The 20,884-nt window shown below is 45.9% G+C and overlaps 1 protein-coding gene across 1 annotated transcript in view; it reads left to right on the top strand.

Moving 5' to 3' along the window:
• Positions 1-20,884, top strand: part of SRRT (serrate, RNA effector molecule) — a 413,786-nt gene that overhangs the window by 181,727 nt on the left and 211,175 nt on the right. Inside the window, exon 10 of the mRNA XM_069644249.1 lies at positions 1,858-2,156. Coding sequence (XP_069500350.1) covers positions 1,858-2,156 — 299 coding nt within the window. The remainder of the gene's footprint in view (positions 1-1,857; positions 2,157-20,884) is intronic.

The raw sequence follows: 20,884 nt of genomic DNA, 5'->3' as shown, positions 1-20,884 counted from the left end.
AAAGAGCCTTACTTTCTTGGGCCTCATCTGGAACACGAGCTCAGTGTCTTTCCCTTGGAGGACAAGATGAGTCACTGCTCACTTCCTTTCCCGGGCAGTGACATCATCTTGATGATACCAACACTTGTTGGGTATCCTGGCAGCGGTCCTACTGGCTGTGCTCCACACGAGACTCAGTATGAGGAGATTACAGCTGCACTTCACAGCCTCATGGAATCGGAATGAAGGCTCCCAAGCTGAGCCGGCTCCTTCTCTCCACTCAGACCTCACATGGTGGTCCATGGACTGCGACTGTACAAGCCCTTCCGGCAGCCACCCCCACAGGTCAGCATCACTAAGGGCTCCTCCCTGGAAAGCTGAGGAGCCACTCTGGACAGCCATGGCGTCTGGACCCGGCAGGAGTCTCATCAACTGGCTGGAGCTGAAGGTCATCTGGTTAGCTCTCAAAGCTTTCCTTCCGCTCATTGGGAACAAGATCCATACTGAAAACTCCACCAACATGTACTATGTCAACAAGCAGGGGTTAGGGGGGATAACCAGGTCCCCGCCACTGTGCAGCCTAGCAGTCCGCATGTGGAAATGGTCCCTGAAGGACAAAATCACAGCCGTCCACCTCCCAGGGGGAGGCCAACCTGGAAGCGGACAGGCTCAGCAGACAATTACAAAATTACAAATGGCAATTGAACGACCGGGTCCTGATGGACTTCAGCAGTTGGAAGGGTGTGGGGGGCATCCTCCAGGATCGGTTTGCCTCCTGGGACAACAGGAAGTGCCAACCATTTGTATCCTGGCAGGGCCCGGCTCCCTGGGCGCCGCATTCCAGATACAGGGGGACTGCATGAAAGCATATGCACCCCTCCCCACCCCCAGGGTGATCGCAAGATAAAGGAATCTTGTCACCTCAGCATCATTTATGGTGGCTCCCGAGACCGTGGTTCTAACTGCGCAGGCGCACGGATAGACCACCTATTCACCTTCCGATGGGCCCAGCCCATCCCCTGGCCCAGCAGGGGGGGCAGGGTCATCCACACCGACCCACAGAAGTTAGCCCTCGCAGTGTGGTTCCTGAGTAGGTCATGCTTAAACGCCTGAGCCTATCACAGGCTAACCTGGAAATCGTTCAGGGCGCCAGGAGCAAGGCTACCAGAAGCCAATACAAGAGTAAATGGACGAGGTTCTATCATTGGGTGGACTCTAAGGAGATCGCCCCCCCCCCCCCCCCTTTACATGCAAGCTGGATGATGTGCTCGTTCTCGGCACACCTTGTGCACTCGGGCATACAGGTGGACACGTGCCGCACCTATCTGGGGCTACAGTCAGTTGTATTTGCCCATGCAGTATGGAGGAAAGGGGACGGGATGTAAGTAATTATAAATTATTCACTAGTGGCTAACGTACTTGGTCCATAGTCCCCTTTCCTACATACGTCCCCTAATAATACTGGCCGTCGGGGAATGTTAAATATTGACGCGTCAATGGGGACGGAGTGGCGCAGGTGAGCAAAGTCAGGGGTGAGAATGCTCCCTGGGCTGCAGGCTCACGTGTCTCGACATTTAAAGTGGACATTTTTTTTTCTGGTGAAGGTTCCGTCTCCCGTCCCTAGCGAGGGACGCCCATCCAGTATGGAGGAAAGGGGACTAGGGACTAGGAGTACGTTGTCACTACGGTGAGTAACTCACTTTATACACATGCTTTCAATACATATTTGACACTGTCTCAGCCAGAATGCACATTTTTCCACCCTCTTTAAATTCCCTATTCTGTTAATTGTTGTTGTACTGTATGGTCCTCTAAATCACCTGTTTTTCTTTGGAGTTAAATTAAATAACTAGTATTTGCTTTCATTTTCTGATCTAGAAGAAGTAAAGGAGATCAAGGAAGAGAAGCCAATTCCAAAAGAGGAATCTGAGAAGGAGAAGGAAAAGGAGCCTGAGAAAGAGCCGATCAAAGAGGACCCGGAGAAGGAGAAGGAGGAGAAGGAGAAGGAGAAGGAGAAGGGGAAAGAGAAGGAGAAGGAAAAGGAAAGTGAGGAGAAGAAGCCCATAGAGAAGGAGCCAGAAAAGGAAGGGGAGGTCAAGCCTCGGCCTCTGCACCGGACTTGCTCGCTATTCATGAGGAATATTGCACCAAACATCTCCAGGGCTGAGATAGTTGCAGTAAGTGAGACATGGTTTGGGAAATGTGGTGCTCCAAAGAACTGAATAAGAAATTCTTTCCCAGCACTAATTTGTTTGGGGTCTCCTTCAGAGGAACACCCTCTTGTCTGCTTTCCCAGGTCTTTTACCCAAGCTTAATTTATTCCTAGTTCCGGAAATATTTTTATTCAGTCCGATTGCTTGTCCCCATTTGTATTGCCCCTTCAGAGATTACATAGAACCTTATTAAGACTTCTTCGTTCCTCTTATCTTGGAGCACGGCATTGGTGCTTGCCTTTTTTGATGTGATCTCTGGCTTACTATTTTCTGAAACTGCCTTTCTCCTGAACCAAGACCATATGCTGACTGCCATAAGCTGTTCACTTGATCGCTTTTCGCCATACAAGACCACAAGCTTACAACAGTTTGTCTACAAAGTCTTAACTTGTGGGGCCACAGGCGAACTTATTAAAATGCTTTGGTTTGTGAAATGTTGGGGCTGAATTCCATTTTGGTGTTAGTTTGCCTAACTTTGATGGACCCCTCAATTGTTCGCTGGAGTGTTATTTTTTAGTCCCTTTTCCCTTGCATCCAGGCTTTATCCAAAGCCTGACTGAGAGACTATTTTGGTGCTTTTCTTTGTCCTTCAGCAACAACTTTATAGTAGGGCAAAAGGGGCACATGGCCTGGTCCTCCACGGGGGGGTGGGGGAAGAAAATGGGAGGGGGGCCCGCATGGCTGCCTGATACAAAGAAGTCTTTGGCTGTTTTTTAACATAATCAATAAAACAGGCTATTAATGAGCTGGTGAAGCTATAATTCTGTTAACTTGTGGACAAGTACTTTTTAATTCTGATCGTGTTCTGCATCCTGTGTTTACGGAAATGCATATAGTTTGTGTGTTTACTGTAGTTCAATACACGTTACAATATCACATTTTTGTTGACAATCTATTGATCACTTACAAAGCTAATGTGTATAGTTAAATGTATGCCACTTTTGGTTCAGAAGATGGCTGTATTGAACACTTGTTACAAAGATCTTTGCTCACATGCCAGATGGTGGTTGCAAATTTTTGCAAGACCAGATGCCATTCATATCTGAGGCTGATAAACTTGCATGTACATACACTTTTTGTATAGTAGCACCTACTGTTGCAGAAAGACGCACCATCGCTAGATCACACTTTGTTGGGGCTGAATTCCCAAATTTGCGAATTCCCTTCTACCTTGGAGATCCCCCAGCTCTTTTTGCTGGACTTTAGGGCTTTTTCTACCCTCGAGTGACCTTTTTCCCCACTCATGTATTTTCTTTGATTTTAACACTCTTTTGGTTTTGGAGTCTGACAAACTACATAGGCATATTTTTTTTTTTACATTGTCACACAGCACCCTCAGTGCAGTGTCAGAGAAATCCTTTGGATTTCTGCTGAAGTTTAAATACCTTCTCTTGGATAAACTACTGTTTCCAAGAATAGTGAAGTGAAATTGACTTTACTTACATTTTGTAACTATCTAGACACAGCACACACTATCTTACAATAGGGTGCTGGAGGGGTTACTTTCCCCTGCCTGTCGTCTCATTCAACATTTATGATACCTTTTCTACAGTTAATGGCTGGTGGCACTGGTTTATTTTTCCTACCATTGTGCGTTTTTAACACAGGCTGAATCCTCGGCTGCGGTATTGCAACCATGGGTGCCCATTTTGTCAAAATGGCCCGGTCGTTTCTTCATTTTCTTGTTGGAAAGGTCCTTCTTGAGATTTACTCTGCCAAACCAGGTTTGGTCCCTATATTCATTCTTTGGTGGGATTCACTGGTGAAGCCTGCATCTGGCTCCAGCGTGTCTGGCAGGGCAGGAAGCAAGGGCGGTGCCTGAAACTCACTGCGTTCAGTCCCCTTCGTTACAGGAATTCTCCCAAAGGTGATTGGCTGTCTGTCCTTGGAGGACAGCCACCCTGCTGTGAGTGACAGCTAGGCTGCAAATTAATTGAAGGAATTGGAACGACTTGCATAAAAGGCGAGGTCTGTTGCAAGGAAGGAAGTCGACCACTGGACGAAGGAACTGAAGAAAGAAACTGAAGGAGAAGCTTGCTGTAACTCCTAGACCGTTGGTTTGCCTGGTGTAGCCCTGCTGCAGTGCTGAAGTGCCTATTTCGACATCGACTAGAGAAGCCCGGAACGGACTACTTCTCCCCTTGGGTTGGTGGGACAAATCGACCCCAAGACTAACTCTACTGAAAGCCCTCTGTGCTGGCTGTACTTCCATTGCTGCTGCAGGAACAGAGTGCTAGGGGACAGGAACCCCAGAATCGAATACGTTGTTTTTAAGCCACACCTGAGCCTCCAGGAAGATCCTCGGAACTCCATCTAAGCAGGGCTGACCAAGCCTGAGCCACCTCAAGAGTGCTGGACCCCAGGAGCAAGGAAAGTCCACAAGGTGTCCAAGAACTGCAGTGATGTGATTTGCGAGTAGCTGAAACCGCGAAGAGCCGCTGATCTGAATTGCTGCCACCGACCTTCAAATTGTGCAGGAGTCCAGACATACACCCTCTTGTCCCCACGACTGAGGCCCAGGAAAAGGATCTGCAGGACATACAGCTGGAACAATTTCTTCAGACCTTGTTTGTGTAGCTTGCTTGCTCTCATTTGAGACTTGCATTTGCTGCCTCTTGCAGAGTTGCTTGCAGCCTTGCCCCTCACAAGCCTCCCAGCTTGTGGCCCAACAGTGATTTCTTTTTGCAATACAACTCTAACATTGTGCAAGACTTTTTAACTATCTTCAAGAAGTGCCTCCGCTCCCATAGACTTTGCTCAATTGACATTGGCTGTCCTGGCTCCCTGAAGCCGCCTCTTACCCTCTGAGTTTGTGTTAAACTATCCCTCCAAAAAGTTTTACTTGCCTTACTTGTATATCTGGGAAAGGGGTAATCTACATTCCATTGGGGGTTCGAAAGACCTTCCCCTGTGAGAAGAGAAACCTGTTAACCATTGTTTCCTTCCCTAACCTTTTCCTTTGTGCCACAACCTCATTATTACCATTTAAGTGTGAAAAGTGATATATTAAGGTCCTTTGTCCTAACTATTGAAGTCACCTCGGGGTGTAGGCATCTGTGTGCCATCCCAAAAGGGTATCTACTTTAATGAACTGAAGGAGTGTATTTTGAAGTGTAATTTTGTTACCAATTGCTCCCTTCTAAGGGTTTCAGTTAAAGCTGACGATTAAATTAATAATTTAATCAAACCTTGGGTATAAGCGTTATTTGGATACTTGTCACCAGTGCTCCAGGTAAGATTTTGAGGTGCAAGTATTTTACTCCCTATTTTTAAACTTTGAGTAAATGTGATTTTGAGATGGTAAAAATGACTTCTCCTTTGCAAGAGTAAAATGTATGTGACATTCGGCCGACGTGTACAAAAACTGTTTGGAAATCATAACCGTGCTGCAGCTTTCTGCATTGTGACAGAATACACCTTTCATTATTTCTCTAAGGTCTGACCATTTGATCTCTCGTGTGTATATATTTAAATGTTGAAAACACAAGCCTATCCAATTACATAGTAAAGTAAACATCAGTTGTATTGTGTGTTTTGAGGTTCGATAGCAGTATTGCCTTTTGATGATTAGTGAAAGTCTCCATTTCCTGGAGCTATTACTACCAAATGGTATGCCAATGTTGTGATACAACAGTGCAGGGGCCCAAGGACTCGATGCTAAATTCTATATCTAATCTCATGGGCAAAATGCTGTATATGGAACATTATTTATCACAATTATCACCAAACTGAAGTCTGTACATCCTTTATCAACCTCAAAATGATGAAAGGCTGAATTGGCCTTGCCAGGATCTGAACCTGCAACTTACATATCACACAGATTGCAGCAACAAGTGCTCAACCAGCTGAGTTATCTTATGGCTAACATCCTTCGGAGGTCGGTTAACTGAGTATTGACTGAGGTATAATAATCCCAGTGCCTAGATGTTGGACGAACCATGTATGAAACGCTACATAAAGTTAAATACCTATCTGGATTATCACAGGCACAGGTTTTGCTGAGTTTCTACAAATGTAAATTTTGTTTGTTTTTGAACAGCGCTTGCACTTCCTGGAGTCAGGTTTTGGATGTTTTAATTGTCTTGAAGATTTGAGGCTAGAACACCTGTGATGTGTGTGTAATGACAATCACTCACCCTTGAGCAAAGACTCTGCTGCCACTGACCATTTATATTAATGTACCCCATTGACTGCCAGGTTGAATGGATGTAAACTAGACCACGCATAGTCATTTTACACTTTTTATAATGGGACTGTAAATAAAATGATCCATGTAAAAATCTTCCTCTGCATGATTATGCACACAAAGGATCTCTGAAAAACTCTAGTGTGAAATACTGGTTGTGCTTTCACTGGAAAAGAAGCATCATTTGTTACAAAATGTTAGTTCTCAATTGTAACTTAGCTTTCCATCTTATTAATTATACAATCCTAAAATGCTAGGAAAATAAATATGCACAGTGCTTCTGTTTGCTCCATGAGCGTTAACACATCAGAAGCTGAATTCCTTTAATCAGTGTGCAGTTTCGTTTTTTTTTTTTTTTTTTTAAGGCTTCAGAGAAATAGATTTTGTTTCAATGGCTTGCATCTGTGCAGATGAAAATCAAAACCAGCGTTCTGGTTTGGGTCAAGTAACCTGACCTTTGCATTGCCCTCTGCTCTAAACTTGTGTGTAAATGTACACAGGAAAATAATAAAGCTGTCGTATTTACAAGATTTTCATGCGTAAAAAGGCCTGGTACGCATTTTATCTGGAGGCCTGCTTGTCACTTTGAAACTGTTGCAACCCTACAGCTCCCATTTACCCCTCTTGAGATGAGACTTGCTGCTCCGTCACTACAAAGGCATACAGGCCTCTACCAATGGTTAGGTTACATATTGCCTAGACAAGGCTGGTGCAGTCTCCCACAGGGTTACTACTGAAGGCGAGCGTCCCCAGATAGCACAATGCTCCCCACAATGACAGACTACATTCTGCCATTTTCCTGGAGGTGACATGCTTTAATCAAAAAGGTCCTAAAGAGAAGAGTTTCATCACAGGCAATTTGCATATTAGTATTTGGGGTCTCTACTTTTGTCGGGGGACCATGTTACAGTTCTTTTCCACCCTGGCCCGGCTGGCCGGGTCATGCTGAGGGCAGTGATACACTGCAGAAGGTGAATGTTAGTGTTTGCATCTAGCACTAGCTCATGTCCATCTGTTCGTGGGAACGGGCTCTCAGCGGATCTCACAGGGAGCTGCGGCCGCAGGGACAAGTGAGATTCTCCAAGGGTGGGACCGCGCTGCGGTGCACAGGGCTCATGCCATTTTGATTTCACAAAATGGTTTCCAGGGCCTAGCTTAATACAGCATGTTTGGTCAATGTCTTCAGCCAGTGGTCCACCTGGTGGCAGGGGGAACCCCCGACAAGCCATGGACTTCACAAGGGGGAGAGGTTGCAGGGGAGGGTGGTCTCTTGGACCAATCCTCCCATACACTACATACAATTTTGCCTGACCCACTTACTATAAAAATGAAGATTGCATCAGTAAAATGCAATTCTTCTGCGGTTTCTCATTGTTGGGGAGAATTTTCATTTCAGTGCCAAATTCCTCCCACTTTAGAGACCACTAGCTCTTTTGCTGGACTTAGGACTTTTTAATTTTAACTCCTGAGTTAGACCTTTTTCTAACTCCTGTGTTTTTACCTGATTTGGATTTTGTTTTCACTGTTTCTGGAGTCTGACAAACTCAATAGACATGATATTTACATTGTGACACACAACACCTTAGTGCAGTGGCACAGGCAAGGCTCTCAGATTTCCCAAAGGTTTAAATACCGTCTCTTGGTTAAACTACTGATTGACAAAATGGGCACCCATTGGTGCTTTTCTGCTGCTGCAATTGCAGGCCGTGGTAGAAACACACAATGGGAGGAAAAAGTAAACCACTGCCAACAGCCATTAATTGTAGAAAGAGTAACATAAAAATGTTAAATGAGAAACTCGACAAAGGGGATACTATGTAACCCCTCCAACACACTATTTTAATATAGTGTGTGCTCGTCTAGAAAGTTACAAAAGGTAGGTAAGTCAATTTCACTTCACTTTACTGCTCTTGGAAACAGTAGTTATCCAAGAGAAGGTATTTAAACCGTTTGGGAATTCTGAGCCTTGGCTGTGCCACTGCACCAAGGTGCTGTCACAATGTGATGCCTATGGAGTTTGTCAGGCCCCAAAGTCAGTGTTCAAATAAAAAAAAATACAGGAGAGTGGGGAAAAGGGTCTCTCACTCTATGATTGAAATTAAAAGTTCTAAAGTCCAGCAAAAAGCAGTAGGTCTCAAAGATGGAAGGGAATTAGTACATAAATGAAGGGAGGGAGGTGCTCGACACTCCCTGCGCTTAATCCCCTTGGTTACAGGAATGCATCCAAGGGTGATTGGCTGGAGGGCTTTCCTTGGAGGACAGCCACGCTGCTGTGATTGACAGCTAGGCTACAAATGGCTGGCAGAAATCTTCAGAAAAGGAGAGATCTATGGTTTGGAAGGCAGTCGACCACTGGACGAAGGAATCCGAAGAACTTGGAAGAGACGCCTGCTGCAACTCCTGTAGTGTTTGCCCGGTGAAGCCATGCTGCAGTGCTGAAGCTCCCGAATTGCCTCGACTAGAGAATCCCTGCAAGGACAACATTTCCCCCCCCCCTTTGGGTTGGTGGGACCATTCAACCCCAAGACACTCCGGCAATCCTCTCGAAGCTGGCTGTAGTCTATTGCTGCTGCAGGAACCGATTGCCAGGGAGAGTAACACCAGACTAGAGTGTCGTCTTTACCAAGCTCCGCAAGATCCTCTGGACTCCCATTGAGCAGGACTGACCAAGCATGAGCCACAACAGTTCTGGACCCCAGATGCAAGGAAAGTCCATTAAGGTATCCGGAAACTGCGGTGGTGCTATTTGCGAGAGCTGTGAGAAGCTGAAACCGCAAAGTGCCACTGACCTTCAATTCGTAGTGCAGGAGTCTCCAGATGTTGTTGCTCTTGTCCCCACGACCGAGGCCCAGGAACACAGGATCTTCAGGACTGCAACAGCAACAGAAGCCAGCTGGAACCTTTTTAGAATCTAGGTACTGTGGAACTTGGGGTACTTACCTCTGGTTGTGTGTAGCTTGCTTGTCCTCACTTGAGACTTGCAGTGGCTGCCCTTTGCAGAGTTGCTTGCATCTTTGCTTTTCACAAGCCACCCAGCTTGTGGCCCAACAGTGATTCTTTTTAGAAGTGTCTAACATTGTGCAAGTCTTTTGTGCGATCATCAAGAAGGGCCTCAGCTCCCGTAGACTTTGTTCAATTGACTGGCTGTCCTGGCTCCCTGAAGACTTCTTACCCTCTGACTGTGTTCCGTCCCTCAAAGTCATACATGAGTTACTTGTATAGCTGGGAAAGGGTTAACCTATATTTCATTGGGGTATTGTAAAGTCCTTACCTGTTTGCAGGAACGTGTTAACCTTTGTTTCCTTCCCTAACCTGTTTCTTTTTCCACAACTCCGGTATTGCATTTAAGTGTAAAGTGGTTAAAATGTCCAGTGTCCTAGCTATTGAAGTCGCCTCAGGGTATAGGAAGTGTGTAACATCCCAAAAGGGTATATACTTGCTTAACTGAAACTGAAGGAGTGTATTTTTAAGTATATTTTGCCAATTGATCCTTTCTAAATAAGGCTTGTTTTTCTTTAATAATTTTAATAAACCTTGAATGTTGTTTGAATACCTGTCACTGTGAATCTCCATATTGCACCTCTACTGCTCACATTCACCTCTCTTGAGCTAAGCCTTGCTGCTCATTCATTACCAACTTGTCATACAGGCCAATACCAAAGGTTGGGGTTACCTATTGCATAGAGGACAAGGCTGGTGTAGTCTCCCACAGGGTTACTACATACAATCTTGCCCAACACTGGTGGCAGACAGTGAGGCTATTGTGTAGAGTTTTTACACTGAGTATTTTGCTTTGCTTGTGTTCAACTAAACACCCTGTTAGGCAAGATTGGATTCAGTACCCTTTGGTGCACTACCACAACCCTGTCATCCTGGCCAAAGAAACCTTTGCTAGAAGTCTGTACTACACAGGTTGGTAGCGTGTTGAGCAGCCAGCCTTATCTCAAGAGGGGTGAATGTGAGCTGTAAGGGAGTTAAATATTCCGTGACCAGTATTCCAGTAACACTTGCACACAAAGTTGATTGAATAAACTATTTTTTTCCAGTCAGAATAAGCCTTCAGAAGGGAGCAATATAAAAGCAACACACAAATACACAAACTCCCCACTCTTAGGTTCTAAATCAGTAAAAGACCCTTTTGGGATGGCCCACAGTCAGTCACAACCTACACCCTCAGGTGACGTCAATAGCTAGGGTTCTGGGGACATTAATATCTTACTGTTTCATTTAGAACATTCTTAGGAATTGGTCAAAGGAAAAGGTTATTAGAACAAGCAAGATATCTGATATGCTTCAGCAGGCAAATACTTTCGGATCCCCTAAGCAGAGTCATTCAGTATAACGGGTTAAGCCAAAGTCAATGGGCAAAAGTCTATATGAGCTGAAACACATCTGGTAAAGTATTTGCACAATGTTTTAGAAGTCTTTGAAGAGAAGAATCAAAGGGCCACAAGCTGTTTAAAATTGTGAGTAGTAGAAGATGCGAGCAACTCTACAATAAGAGAAGTTGTGAGTTTAGTACCTTTGGATTGAAGAAAAACTGCAGCAGATGATGCCTGTGCAGCTCTGCAGATCTCGCTGTTCCTGGGCCTCAGTCGTGGGCACAAGAGGGAGGACTTCTTGGGACTCCTGCACTGCAATGGGGCGTTCACCGCTCGGAACAGCAATCTTCAAACAAGTGGTACTTTGGTGTTTCAGCTCCTCGCGACTAGCGCAAATGGCAACGCTGCGGTTTCTGGCTGTCGAGATGGACTTTCCTTGCTTCTGTGGTCCTGCCCTCTGTTGGGGCTCGGTCAGTCCTGCTTCCTGGGAGTCCGGAGGATCTTCCTGGAGCTCTTGGCCAACTTGAAAACACACAATCTTTTGTTCCTCTCCCTGGCTATTAGGTTTCCAACAGTAACTCTGGAAATTCAAACCGCTACGAGATGTACAGGTTGCTTAATTTGGAGTTCATTGGTCCTACCAACTCAAGGGGAGGAGTCCTTCTTGTAGAGGCTTCTGTTGACACGAATTTGGAGTTTCAGCACAGCAGCAGGTCTTCACCGGGCAAAACAATGGTCCAGGAGTTGCAGCAGGCGTCCTCTTAAAGTTCTTCGGTTCCTTCGTCCAGTGGTCGACACTGCCTTCCAAGCCAAAAGCCTCACCTTTTTATTCAGGTTTCTCCCATTCATTCCAGTCTAGCTGTCAGTCACCCAGCGGGGTGGCTGTCCTTGCTGTCGAATCACCACAGTGCATTTGGGTCTCCCAGGAGACTAAGCACAGAGTTTTAGGGCACCTCCCTCACTTCCTGCCCCCGCCAGACACCCTGGAGCCAAAGGCGGGCTTCACTTGTGAATCCTGCCAAAGGCAAAGTGAACATAGGGACCAAACCTGGTTTGGCGCGCAGAGATATCAAGAAGGATCTTTCCACAAAGAAATGGCAAAGACCAGGCCATTTTGACAAAATGGCACCCTTGGGTGCTTTACTGCAGCTGCAAACGCAGCCTGCAGTAAATGCACCCCACAGTAGTTAAAAGTAAACCACTGCCACCAGCCATTCAGTCAGGAAAGGGTAACATACATTTTACATGAGAAGCTAGACAAAGGGATACTAAGTAACCCCTCCAGCACCCTATTGTAAGATGGTGTGTGCTGGGCCTAGAAAGTTACAAATGTATGTAAAGTCAATTTCACTTCTGTTTACTGCTCTTGTAAACAGTTTATCCCAGAGAAGGTATTTAAACCCTTGGGAAATCTGTAAGATGTCCCTGTGCCACAGCACTGAAGTTGCTTTGTGACACCATGTAAAAAGATGATGATTATGGAGTTTGTCAGGCACCATAACCAAAAGAAACACAAAGCTCAGAAATCACATTAAAATACATGAGTGGGGGAAAAAGGGTCGTGCTCTCTCCAGGTTATAAATTTTATTTGTATCACGCTCATACACAAGTGTTTCAGAGCACGACAAGGCAAGGGAGGGGAACGGGGGAGAACAAATCAACGATCTTACTCGGCCCAGTGACATTGAGACATGCACGTGCATGGGAAAAGGAGAGTGCGGAGCAGAGGAGAAAAGATAAATCATAAATACAAATAAATGGATAATAGAGGCAATAAACAGTGGTAGTGCAGCTAGCAAGTGACAAGTGCAGTGTTTACGGCAGCAGACTGGGTAAGTCTAAAGTACAGAAAAGGAAGAAAAGGGGGGGTGGGTGCGGGGTCTGTATGGGTACAGATACAGTCCCCAATTCAAGGGGTGGCCAGTTGGCAGTGCAGGATGGTGGCAGGGTGAGCAGATACCTGGGCCCAGGGGACAGAGGGTGGCCAGGTGCACAGTGCCAAGAGAGCAGATCAGCAGAAGAGGAAGGTCTTGAGGTGCTTCCGGAACCAGAGATGGTTCTCATGTTTGAGTGGCAGGGAGGCTATTCCAGAGGGAGGCCCCAGCCGAAGACAGATCTACCCCCAGCCTATTCCTTTTTGAAAAAGGACTGACCCTGAGGGAGTTGGAGGAACGAAGAGCTCAAGAGGGGAGGTATTTACGGAGGGATAGCTGAAGGTATTTTGGTTAAGAAAATAAAGTCCTCAAAATCCAGCAAAGTTGCTGGGGTATCTAAGGTGGAGGGAATTGGCACATTTCAGAGAATTCTCCCCAATGCCCCCACAAGGCTAAGCGCTATCAGAAATTAAAAGGCAATTATAACATGCCAAATATGGATAACTTAAGCCAGGAAACCTTGATCATTCTTAAAGTAGAACAGCTGAAAAATGTGTGCAGTCTGAAATCTTACTGCAAAAGGAAAGAAAAAGGAGTTAATTACAAGGTGGTTGAATCACCAAAGTTTGGGTAGTAGGCTTGCAACATTTACTAACCCAAGAAATGTGGAAAATGATAAATGACTGTTCAGAGTTTAACTCTAATGTACAAGCATAGTCGGAGGGTAGGAGTCTCAGATCAGAAACCCCTCTTTGCCACAGCACATGTCCACTAGGGCTCTACAAGGTCCAACATTCAGCTCAGTTTTTCTCTTGAGATGAAGGAAAATGAATTGGTAGCCAAAAGATTAGATGCCCAGAAGCCAAACATAAGACATCAGAATCGTGGAAATGCAGCATGCACTGGATATGAAAAGATTCTCTTGGATCTCCTTCCCTCCCAGGGTCCTCTAGGTCTCGCCTGCCTGAAGAAGAACATATGATGTGAAACTGTATATTTTGGATTGGTTGGGTGCTTTTGAATACAATCCTGGGATTCAGGGTCGCATGGGGAATTATTTAATTCCCTGGATTTTGTCTAGGATACCCCAGAGTGCAAATGATGCTATACTGGAGATGAGGGAGCTTGAGAGACAAGAGTATGGAAATTTGAAGCTGGCCTTAATAGCCAGATTTGGGAAAACTCCCTCCCAGACTGATGGTACCCCTTGGGCTACCTGGGTATGTGAATGTTTGAAAACCGTAGATGGTTGGGTTAAGGGTTATGAAGGTGGGCTCTCAAACACGTATCCTCACAAGAATGGTGACGCACCCAGTCAGGGAATGAGATCAAGAGATACGTTTCAAGGATAACTGTTAGGGAGAATTATCATAAATGTGCTAAGTTCCTTCACCTTAGAGACCCCCAGCAACTTTGCTGGATTTTGAGGACTTGATTTTTTTTTTTACCTGGAGTGAGCCTTTTTTCCCACTCTCGTATTTTGATGTGCGTCTTACACTCATGTTCTTTGTGGAGTTTTAGACCACTACTCCATAGGCATCTTTATTTGTCACACAGCACCTCAGTGCAGTGACACCTGGAAGCCTTTTAGGCTGTCCCAAGGTTTAAATGCCTTCTCTGGGATAAACTGTTTCCTAGAGAAAGTAAAGTGAAATTGACTTTACTAGTCTTTTCAAAATTCCTATACCCAGCACACTCTTATAATGGAAGTGCTGGTGGGGTTACCTAGTATCCTCCATGTCTAGAAACTTGTGTAGATATTAATATTTTATTTACGTGTTTCAGAGCGCGGCAAGGGAGGGCAACAGGGGAGAAAACAAAACGATATTACTAGGCCCAGTGACATTGTGCATGTGCTTGGGAGAGGGTGCAGGGAAAGTGCAAGGGAGGGGGGAGAAGTGGAAAGTGCAGAGCAAGGAAGGGCAGAAATAAATACTGAAATACTGCAATACAGAAGAACAGCAAACGCGGCAATAGTAGTGCATCCAGCAAGTGCTAAGTTGAGGGAAGCAGACAGGGTAGGTCTGGTAAGTGCAAGGGACTAGGAGGGGGGCCTGTGTGGGTACAGATACAGACCCCAGTGCAAAGGGTGGCCAGAAGGCAGTGCAGGAGGGTGGAAACGATGAGCAGGAGCCTGGGCACGGTGGACAGAGGGTGGCCAGGTGCACAGTACCAAGAGACCAGAATCAGCGGAGTAGAGGAGGTGGGGGGGGGGGTTGCGAAAGCAGAAGCAAAGAGGATGGTCTTAAGGTGCTTCCGGAACCGGAGGTGGTTCTCCAAGTTTTAGGGTTGTAGGGAGGCTGTTCCAGAGGGAGGCCCCAGCTAACGAAAGAGACCGGCCCCAGCTCGTTTCTTATTAAAACGACTGACCCTGAGGGAATTGGAGGTAGAGGAGGGGAGAGCTTGAGGGGGCTCAGTGCTACCAGACCAGTCAAATGCTACCCTCTCGTCTTGAAATGGATGGTGGCAGTGGTTTTACAATGAACTACCATGTTTCCCGACTATGAACACCGGTAGCATTAAATCGGGGGATCCATGTTTTTCAAGATGGTGCCTGAGCCTCCTTGTTTAAACCAGTCCTGGTCTTTTTTTCGCCATTTCTTTTTGGAAAGGTTCTTCTACAGGGTCTTTGCGCGCCAAGCTAGCTTTGGTCCCTTTGTTCCTACACCTTTTGGCAGGCTTCAGGACTTCAGACCGCGTCTCGCGCCCGAGTGTCTGTGGTGGTCAGGAAGTGAGGGAGGTGCCCGAAACTGTTAGTCTCCTAGGAGAACCGAATGCACTCTGGCGTGATTGGCAGACTGTCCGGCAAGGACAGCCACCCTGCTGGGTGAGTGGCAGCTAGGCTGGAATAAATGGGAGAAAACGGTTTAAAAGTAAAGTCTCCTGGACTGGAAAGCAGTCGACCACTGGAACAAAAGACAAGCTGGAAGAGGACGGCTGCTGCAGCTCCTGGACCATTGGTTTGCCCAGTGAAGCGCTGCTGCAGGTCCAAATTGCCAAGTTCATCTCGACAGAAGCCCCTTCAAGGAAGACTTCTTCCTTTGTCCTTTTGTCAGTGTTTTCTGACTAGTCCGTGCACTATAGGTGTCCCCGACATCCTCCCTCTGGTCCCCACGACTGAGGCTCAAGAACAGTGAAATCTGCAGTAACTGCCAGGAACCAACTACTTCAGCTGCATCTTTTGCTCATATTAAGGTACTGTGCAAACCTAATTTGAGAGAACGCCTCTCTCGCGGTGAAAGTTCATGGAACTTTCCCAACTTGCAGGCCTAATCAGCTTGTGACCCAACATGATTCTTGTTCGTACAAACTACTTATGAGAACTTTGGCAAAGACTTTACCGTTTACTTCAAGAACTGCTCTTTCCTATCCAAGACACTAGTACATAGACTTTGGCCTAGGCCTTTTGAACTGAATCGAGTCCTCTAGTGAACTAAAACTATTTGCACTGCCTAAGAGTATTTGATCTAATCTGCTAACTTGTCTTTTTACTCCCATTGAAAATAACAAATGTAATTTTGCTCCTGTCGTGGAGCCTAATTTCAGAAACTTACTGGTTTGATATTGAAATGTTTGTGTATAATTTGCCTCTTGGTGAATATTTTCTTAATGATTGTGTAATAAATTAGTGTTTTACCAAGAAACCTTGAGTGTAAATGTTTACTTGAACCACTGTGATTGAAAGTCCTCTATGCAATTACTTGTACTGCTCACATTCCCTCTTGAGATGAGCCTGGCTGCTTAGCTTGCTACCACAAAACTGTGCAGTACAGACTACCAAGGGTTAGTTTTGCTTACACCTGTTGTCCTAATTGTATGTGGTGGTCCCAGAGGGTACTGCATGCAATTCTGCCTCCCACATGGCAAGTGGGAAATGTCAACTATTGGCTGAAGACCCCACTGGAGTCTCAGCCAGTGCTTTAGTGTCACTGGGTCTATTTGAACAGCAGAATGTGGACGGGTAAAACTACATTTCAGATATCACTAGAATATTACAAGGACAATGTACTTGTAAATGGTCAGGAGACTGCTATTAGACACTGGGGCAAGCATTACAGTGGTTGATGGCTTTTTCAAACCTGAGGATGTTGCTAAGGCACCCAAAGGTCCCATTAAACATGCATGATTCCCAATCCAGATGGTTCCAATACTGCCAGCTCTTATCCAGTGCAATAATATAACTGTAGGAATACCAGTCAGTGTACAAAATGAGGCGCCTGGGGGAGTCCTGTTGGGGCATGATTTAGACTCTTGGCTTTGTATCAAGCATCCCAGGCCTCCCAGTAAAAGGAAGCAGGAGCAGACTAGATTGGCTGGAGAGGCAACTTTAGATGACTCTCAGTTGGAAGTTCGAGGTTCCTATAACAGAGTCCACAGGAAGGACACCATTCTAATTCCAGGCCAAAGAAAGAGACCAAGAAGAAAGAAAGGTATAATACCTAAACATAAGGACCAGGACATCACCGAGAGGACAGGTCAAACCAGTTACCCCCAGCTGAGGCTGAATGGGAGGACCAACCAGAAAGTGGTAAAACCACTACTGATGAAACCGAGCCGGAAGAAGCCCTTCCCTTTGTTGGAGATTTTAAAGACCATCCTGAGCTGCAGTCTTTACTGGCAGAAGGTGGACCCTCTAGGGCAGACATCGGCAGAGGTCAGAGTGTCCTAATCTTGAAGGACTTGGCCAACAGGCAGCTTCCCAGCTGGAAGGGCAAGAACCAGGGAATCATTGGCTGTAGTGGGAGAATGGCTTCCTCTACAGTGAGCCTATTGAGTCTACCCCAGGGGACTACAGAAGACTTGTAGTGCCCCAGGTGGTGAGACCCAATTTCCTACAATTAGTCCATGAGATTCTTCTGGCTGGTTACTTGAGCTTCAAGAAGACCAAAGAGGATATCTCTGTATTTGTACTGGCCCCAGATGGGGTCTGATGTAGATATATTCTGTAGGAGCTGTCACACTTGTCAGACTTCTGGCAAGAAAGGAGCCAAGAACGTGGCACCCTTGGTGCCTCTCCCAGTGGTGGGAGTTCTTTTTGAGAGGGTAGGGATTGACCTTGTTGGTCCATTTGACCCTCCCACTTCAGGCAACCTATTTATATTTGTTGTGGTAGACCATGCTACCAAGTATCGTGAAGCCATACCTATGAGGACTGTTACTGCTCAGGCAGTGGCTAAGGCACTCCTTAGGATTTTTACCAGGGTTGATTTTCCTAAGGAGGTCAAATGTCTGACTACATGCAGACCATGTGGAAAAACTGTGAGATGTCCTACAAGTTCTCAACAGCCTACAATCCCCAATCAAATTGGTTGGTGGAGAGATTTAACAGAACTATGAAGAGCATGATTGGTGCTTTAGAGGAACCCCTTAGAAGAAAGTGGGACCTTCTACTGCCATGCCTTCGCTTTGCTTATTGAGAAATCCCTCAAGAAGGGGTTAGTTTCAGCCCCTCTGTGCTGCTATATGGTCATCCAGTTAGAGGTCCTTTGGCCTTAATCAAGGAAGGGTTGGCGAGTGCTCCTTCCCTCAAGCCAGTGAGAGTCTCCGAAGCTTCTGATAACTTGTAAGCAGGTCAGGCTCTGGTCCAACATTGGCATGACCAGAAGGCCAACGTGGTGGAGTTTACTCCAGACCAGCTTGTTCTAGTTATGGTACCTACAATGGAGAGGGCCTTACAGGACAAATGGATTGGACCCTTCAAAGTTGTTGGGAATCTTGGGGGTCAATTATTTAGTGGACTTGGGCAATCCCAAAGAGGCTCCTACAGTCTACACACTAACTGCCTAAAGGCTTATGTTTCAGACCACAACTAGGAGCTTTGCTTTTAGAATCTGAACAAGAAGAGAGTGAGCCTCTACCTGACCTCCTCAGGGGACAACCTTTAGTTGGAAAAATTGAAGGAGTAAATCTCTTCAGATCTGACTCTGCAACAGGAGGGGCATATCAGTTGCCTCCCTGTTTTCATTGACACCAGGCTTCGCACTAGTTTGGCCCGCAGAGACACTCTAGAAGGAAGTTTCAAAAAGAAATGGCGAAAAAAGACCGGCACCTTTTTAAACACAGGCGGCTCAGACGCAATCTTGAAAAATATGGCTCCCGCGATTTAACGCTACTGGTGTTCACGGTCTGGAAAAATCATGGTAGTTTGTTGTAAAACCACTGCCAGCCGTTCTGAGAGGAAAGGGTAGCATTTGACAGCTACATGAGCATCTAGAGACACGGGATACTAAGTAACTCCTCCAGCACTTTATTGTAAGATGGGGTGTGCTGGTTCTAGGAATTTAGACTAGTAACTTCAATTTCACTTACTCTGGGAACCAGTAGTTTATCCTAGAGAAGGTATTTAAACCTTAGGAAAGCCTGAAAAGGTTTCCCTGTTACTGCACTGAGTGCTGTGTGACACAAATGAAAAGATGCTTATGGAGTTGGTTAGACTTCATAACCAAAGAGAACACAAGAGTAAAACACATTTAAAACACATGAGAGAGTGGGAAAAAGGGTCACTATCTCAGGTAAAAAAAATCAAGTCCTCAAAATCCAGCAAAGTTGCTGGGGGTCTCTAAGGTGAAGGGAATTAGCACATTTATGAGAATTCTCCCTAACAGGCACCAATGGGGGCTTTACCGTGGCTGCGACGCAGCCCGCAGTAAAATCCCATAATGGTGGTAAAAAGTAAACCACTGCCACCAGCCATTAATTGTAGAAAGGGTAACAAAAATGTTAAATGAGAAGAAAGACAAAGGGGATACTAAGGAACCCATCCAGCACCCTATTGTAAGAAAGTATGTGCTTGGTCTAGAAACCTACAAATGTAGGTAGTCTATTTCACTTTGCTGCTCTGGGAAACAGTTTATGCCAGAGAAGCGATTTAAACATTGGGGAATCTGAAAGACTTCCCTGTGTCACTGCACTGAAGGTACTGTGTAACACAATGTAAAAGATGATGCCCATGGAGTATGTCGGACTCCACAACCAAAAAGAAAGTGTACCAAATCACATTATACATGAGTGGGGAAAAGGGTCTCGCACTCTTCAGGTAAAGTCCTCAAAATCAGGCGAAGTTGCTGGGGGTCTCTAAGGTAAAGGGAATTGGCACAATTCTGAGAATTCTCCCTAACATGGTTCCAGCTGGCTTCTGTTCTTTTACAGCTCTGCAGCACCTGTTCCTGGGCTCAGTTGTGGGGACAAAAAGAGGACTTGTGGGGACTCCTGCAATAGGATGGTCAGCAGCATCGAAAGGGCAAACTTCAATTCGGCTGCACTTCACGGTTTCAGCTCCTCGCCTCTCAGCAAGTAGCACCACAGTGGTTCTCGGCTACCTCTATGAACTGTCCTTACATCTGAGGTCCAGCACTCTGTTGTGGCTCGGGCTTGGTCAGTCCCACTTCCTGGGAGTACGTAGGAACTTCCTGAAGCTCGGGTCCGACTCAAGTGATGCACATAATCTGGTGTTTCTCTCCCTGGTACTTTGGTTCCAGCAGCAGTGGAAGTACTGCCAGCTTCGAGAGGATATCAGACGAGTTCACTTTGGGGTTCATCGGTCCCACGAACCCAAGAGGAGAACTAGCCTTGCAGGGCTTCTCTAGTCGAGGCGCATTCGGAGCTTCAGCACAGCAGCAGAGCTTCGCTGGGCAAACCAATGGCCCAGGAGTTGCAGCAGGTGTCTCTTCCAAGTTCTTCTTCGGATTCCTTCGTCCAGTGGGCAACTGTCTTCCAAACCAACAAGCCTTGCTTTTATGCAGGTTTCTCCTGCTGACTGTCCTTGGACAGCCAATCACCTTTGGATGGATTCCTGTAACCAAGTAGAGTTTTGGGCGCCTCCCTCACTTCCTGCCCCTGCCGGACACTTTGGAGCAAGAGGTGGGCTTCACCAGTGAATCCCACCAAAGAACAAATGAACAAAGGGACCAAGCTTGATTTGCCGCGCAGAGTACATCTCAAGAAGGACCTTTCCAGCAAGAAATGGCAAAAAAAAGACTGGGCCGTTTGAACAAAATTGGCACCCATGGGTGCCTACTGCAGCTGTAAACGCAGCCTACGGTAAAGAACACACTACAGTAGTTAAAAGTAAACCACTTACACCAGCCATTAATTGTAGAAAGGGCAACATAAAAATGTTACATGAGAAACTAGACCAAGGCGATACGAAGTAACCCCTCCAGCACTCTATTGTAAGATGGTGTGTTGGTCTAGAAAGTTACAATTTTAAGTAAAGTAATATCACTTCACTGCTCTTGGAAACAGTAGTTATCCAAGAGAAGGCTTTTAAACCTTTGGGAAATCTTAGAAGGGAATTAACACATTTCTGAG

The sequence above is a fragment of the Ambystoma mexicanum genome, chromosome 1p (assembly GCF_040938575.1).
Source record: "Ambystoma mexicanum isolate Mex_15411 chromosome 1p, UKY_AmexF1_1, whole genome shotgun sequence".
In the NCBI taxonomy this organism is placed as follows: Eukaryota; Metazoa; Chordata; class Amphibia; order Caudata; family Ambystomatidae; genus Ambystoma; species Ambystoma mexicanum.
Note: the sequence above shows the minus strand (reverse complement) of the source record. Positions and strands in the feature narration are given on the sequence as shown.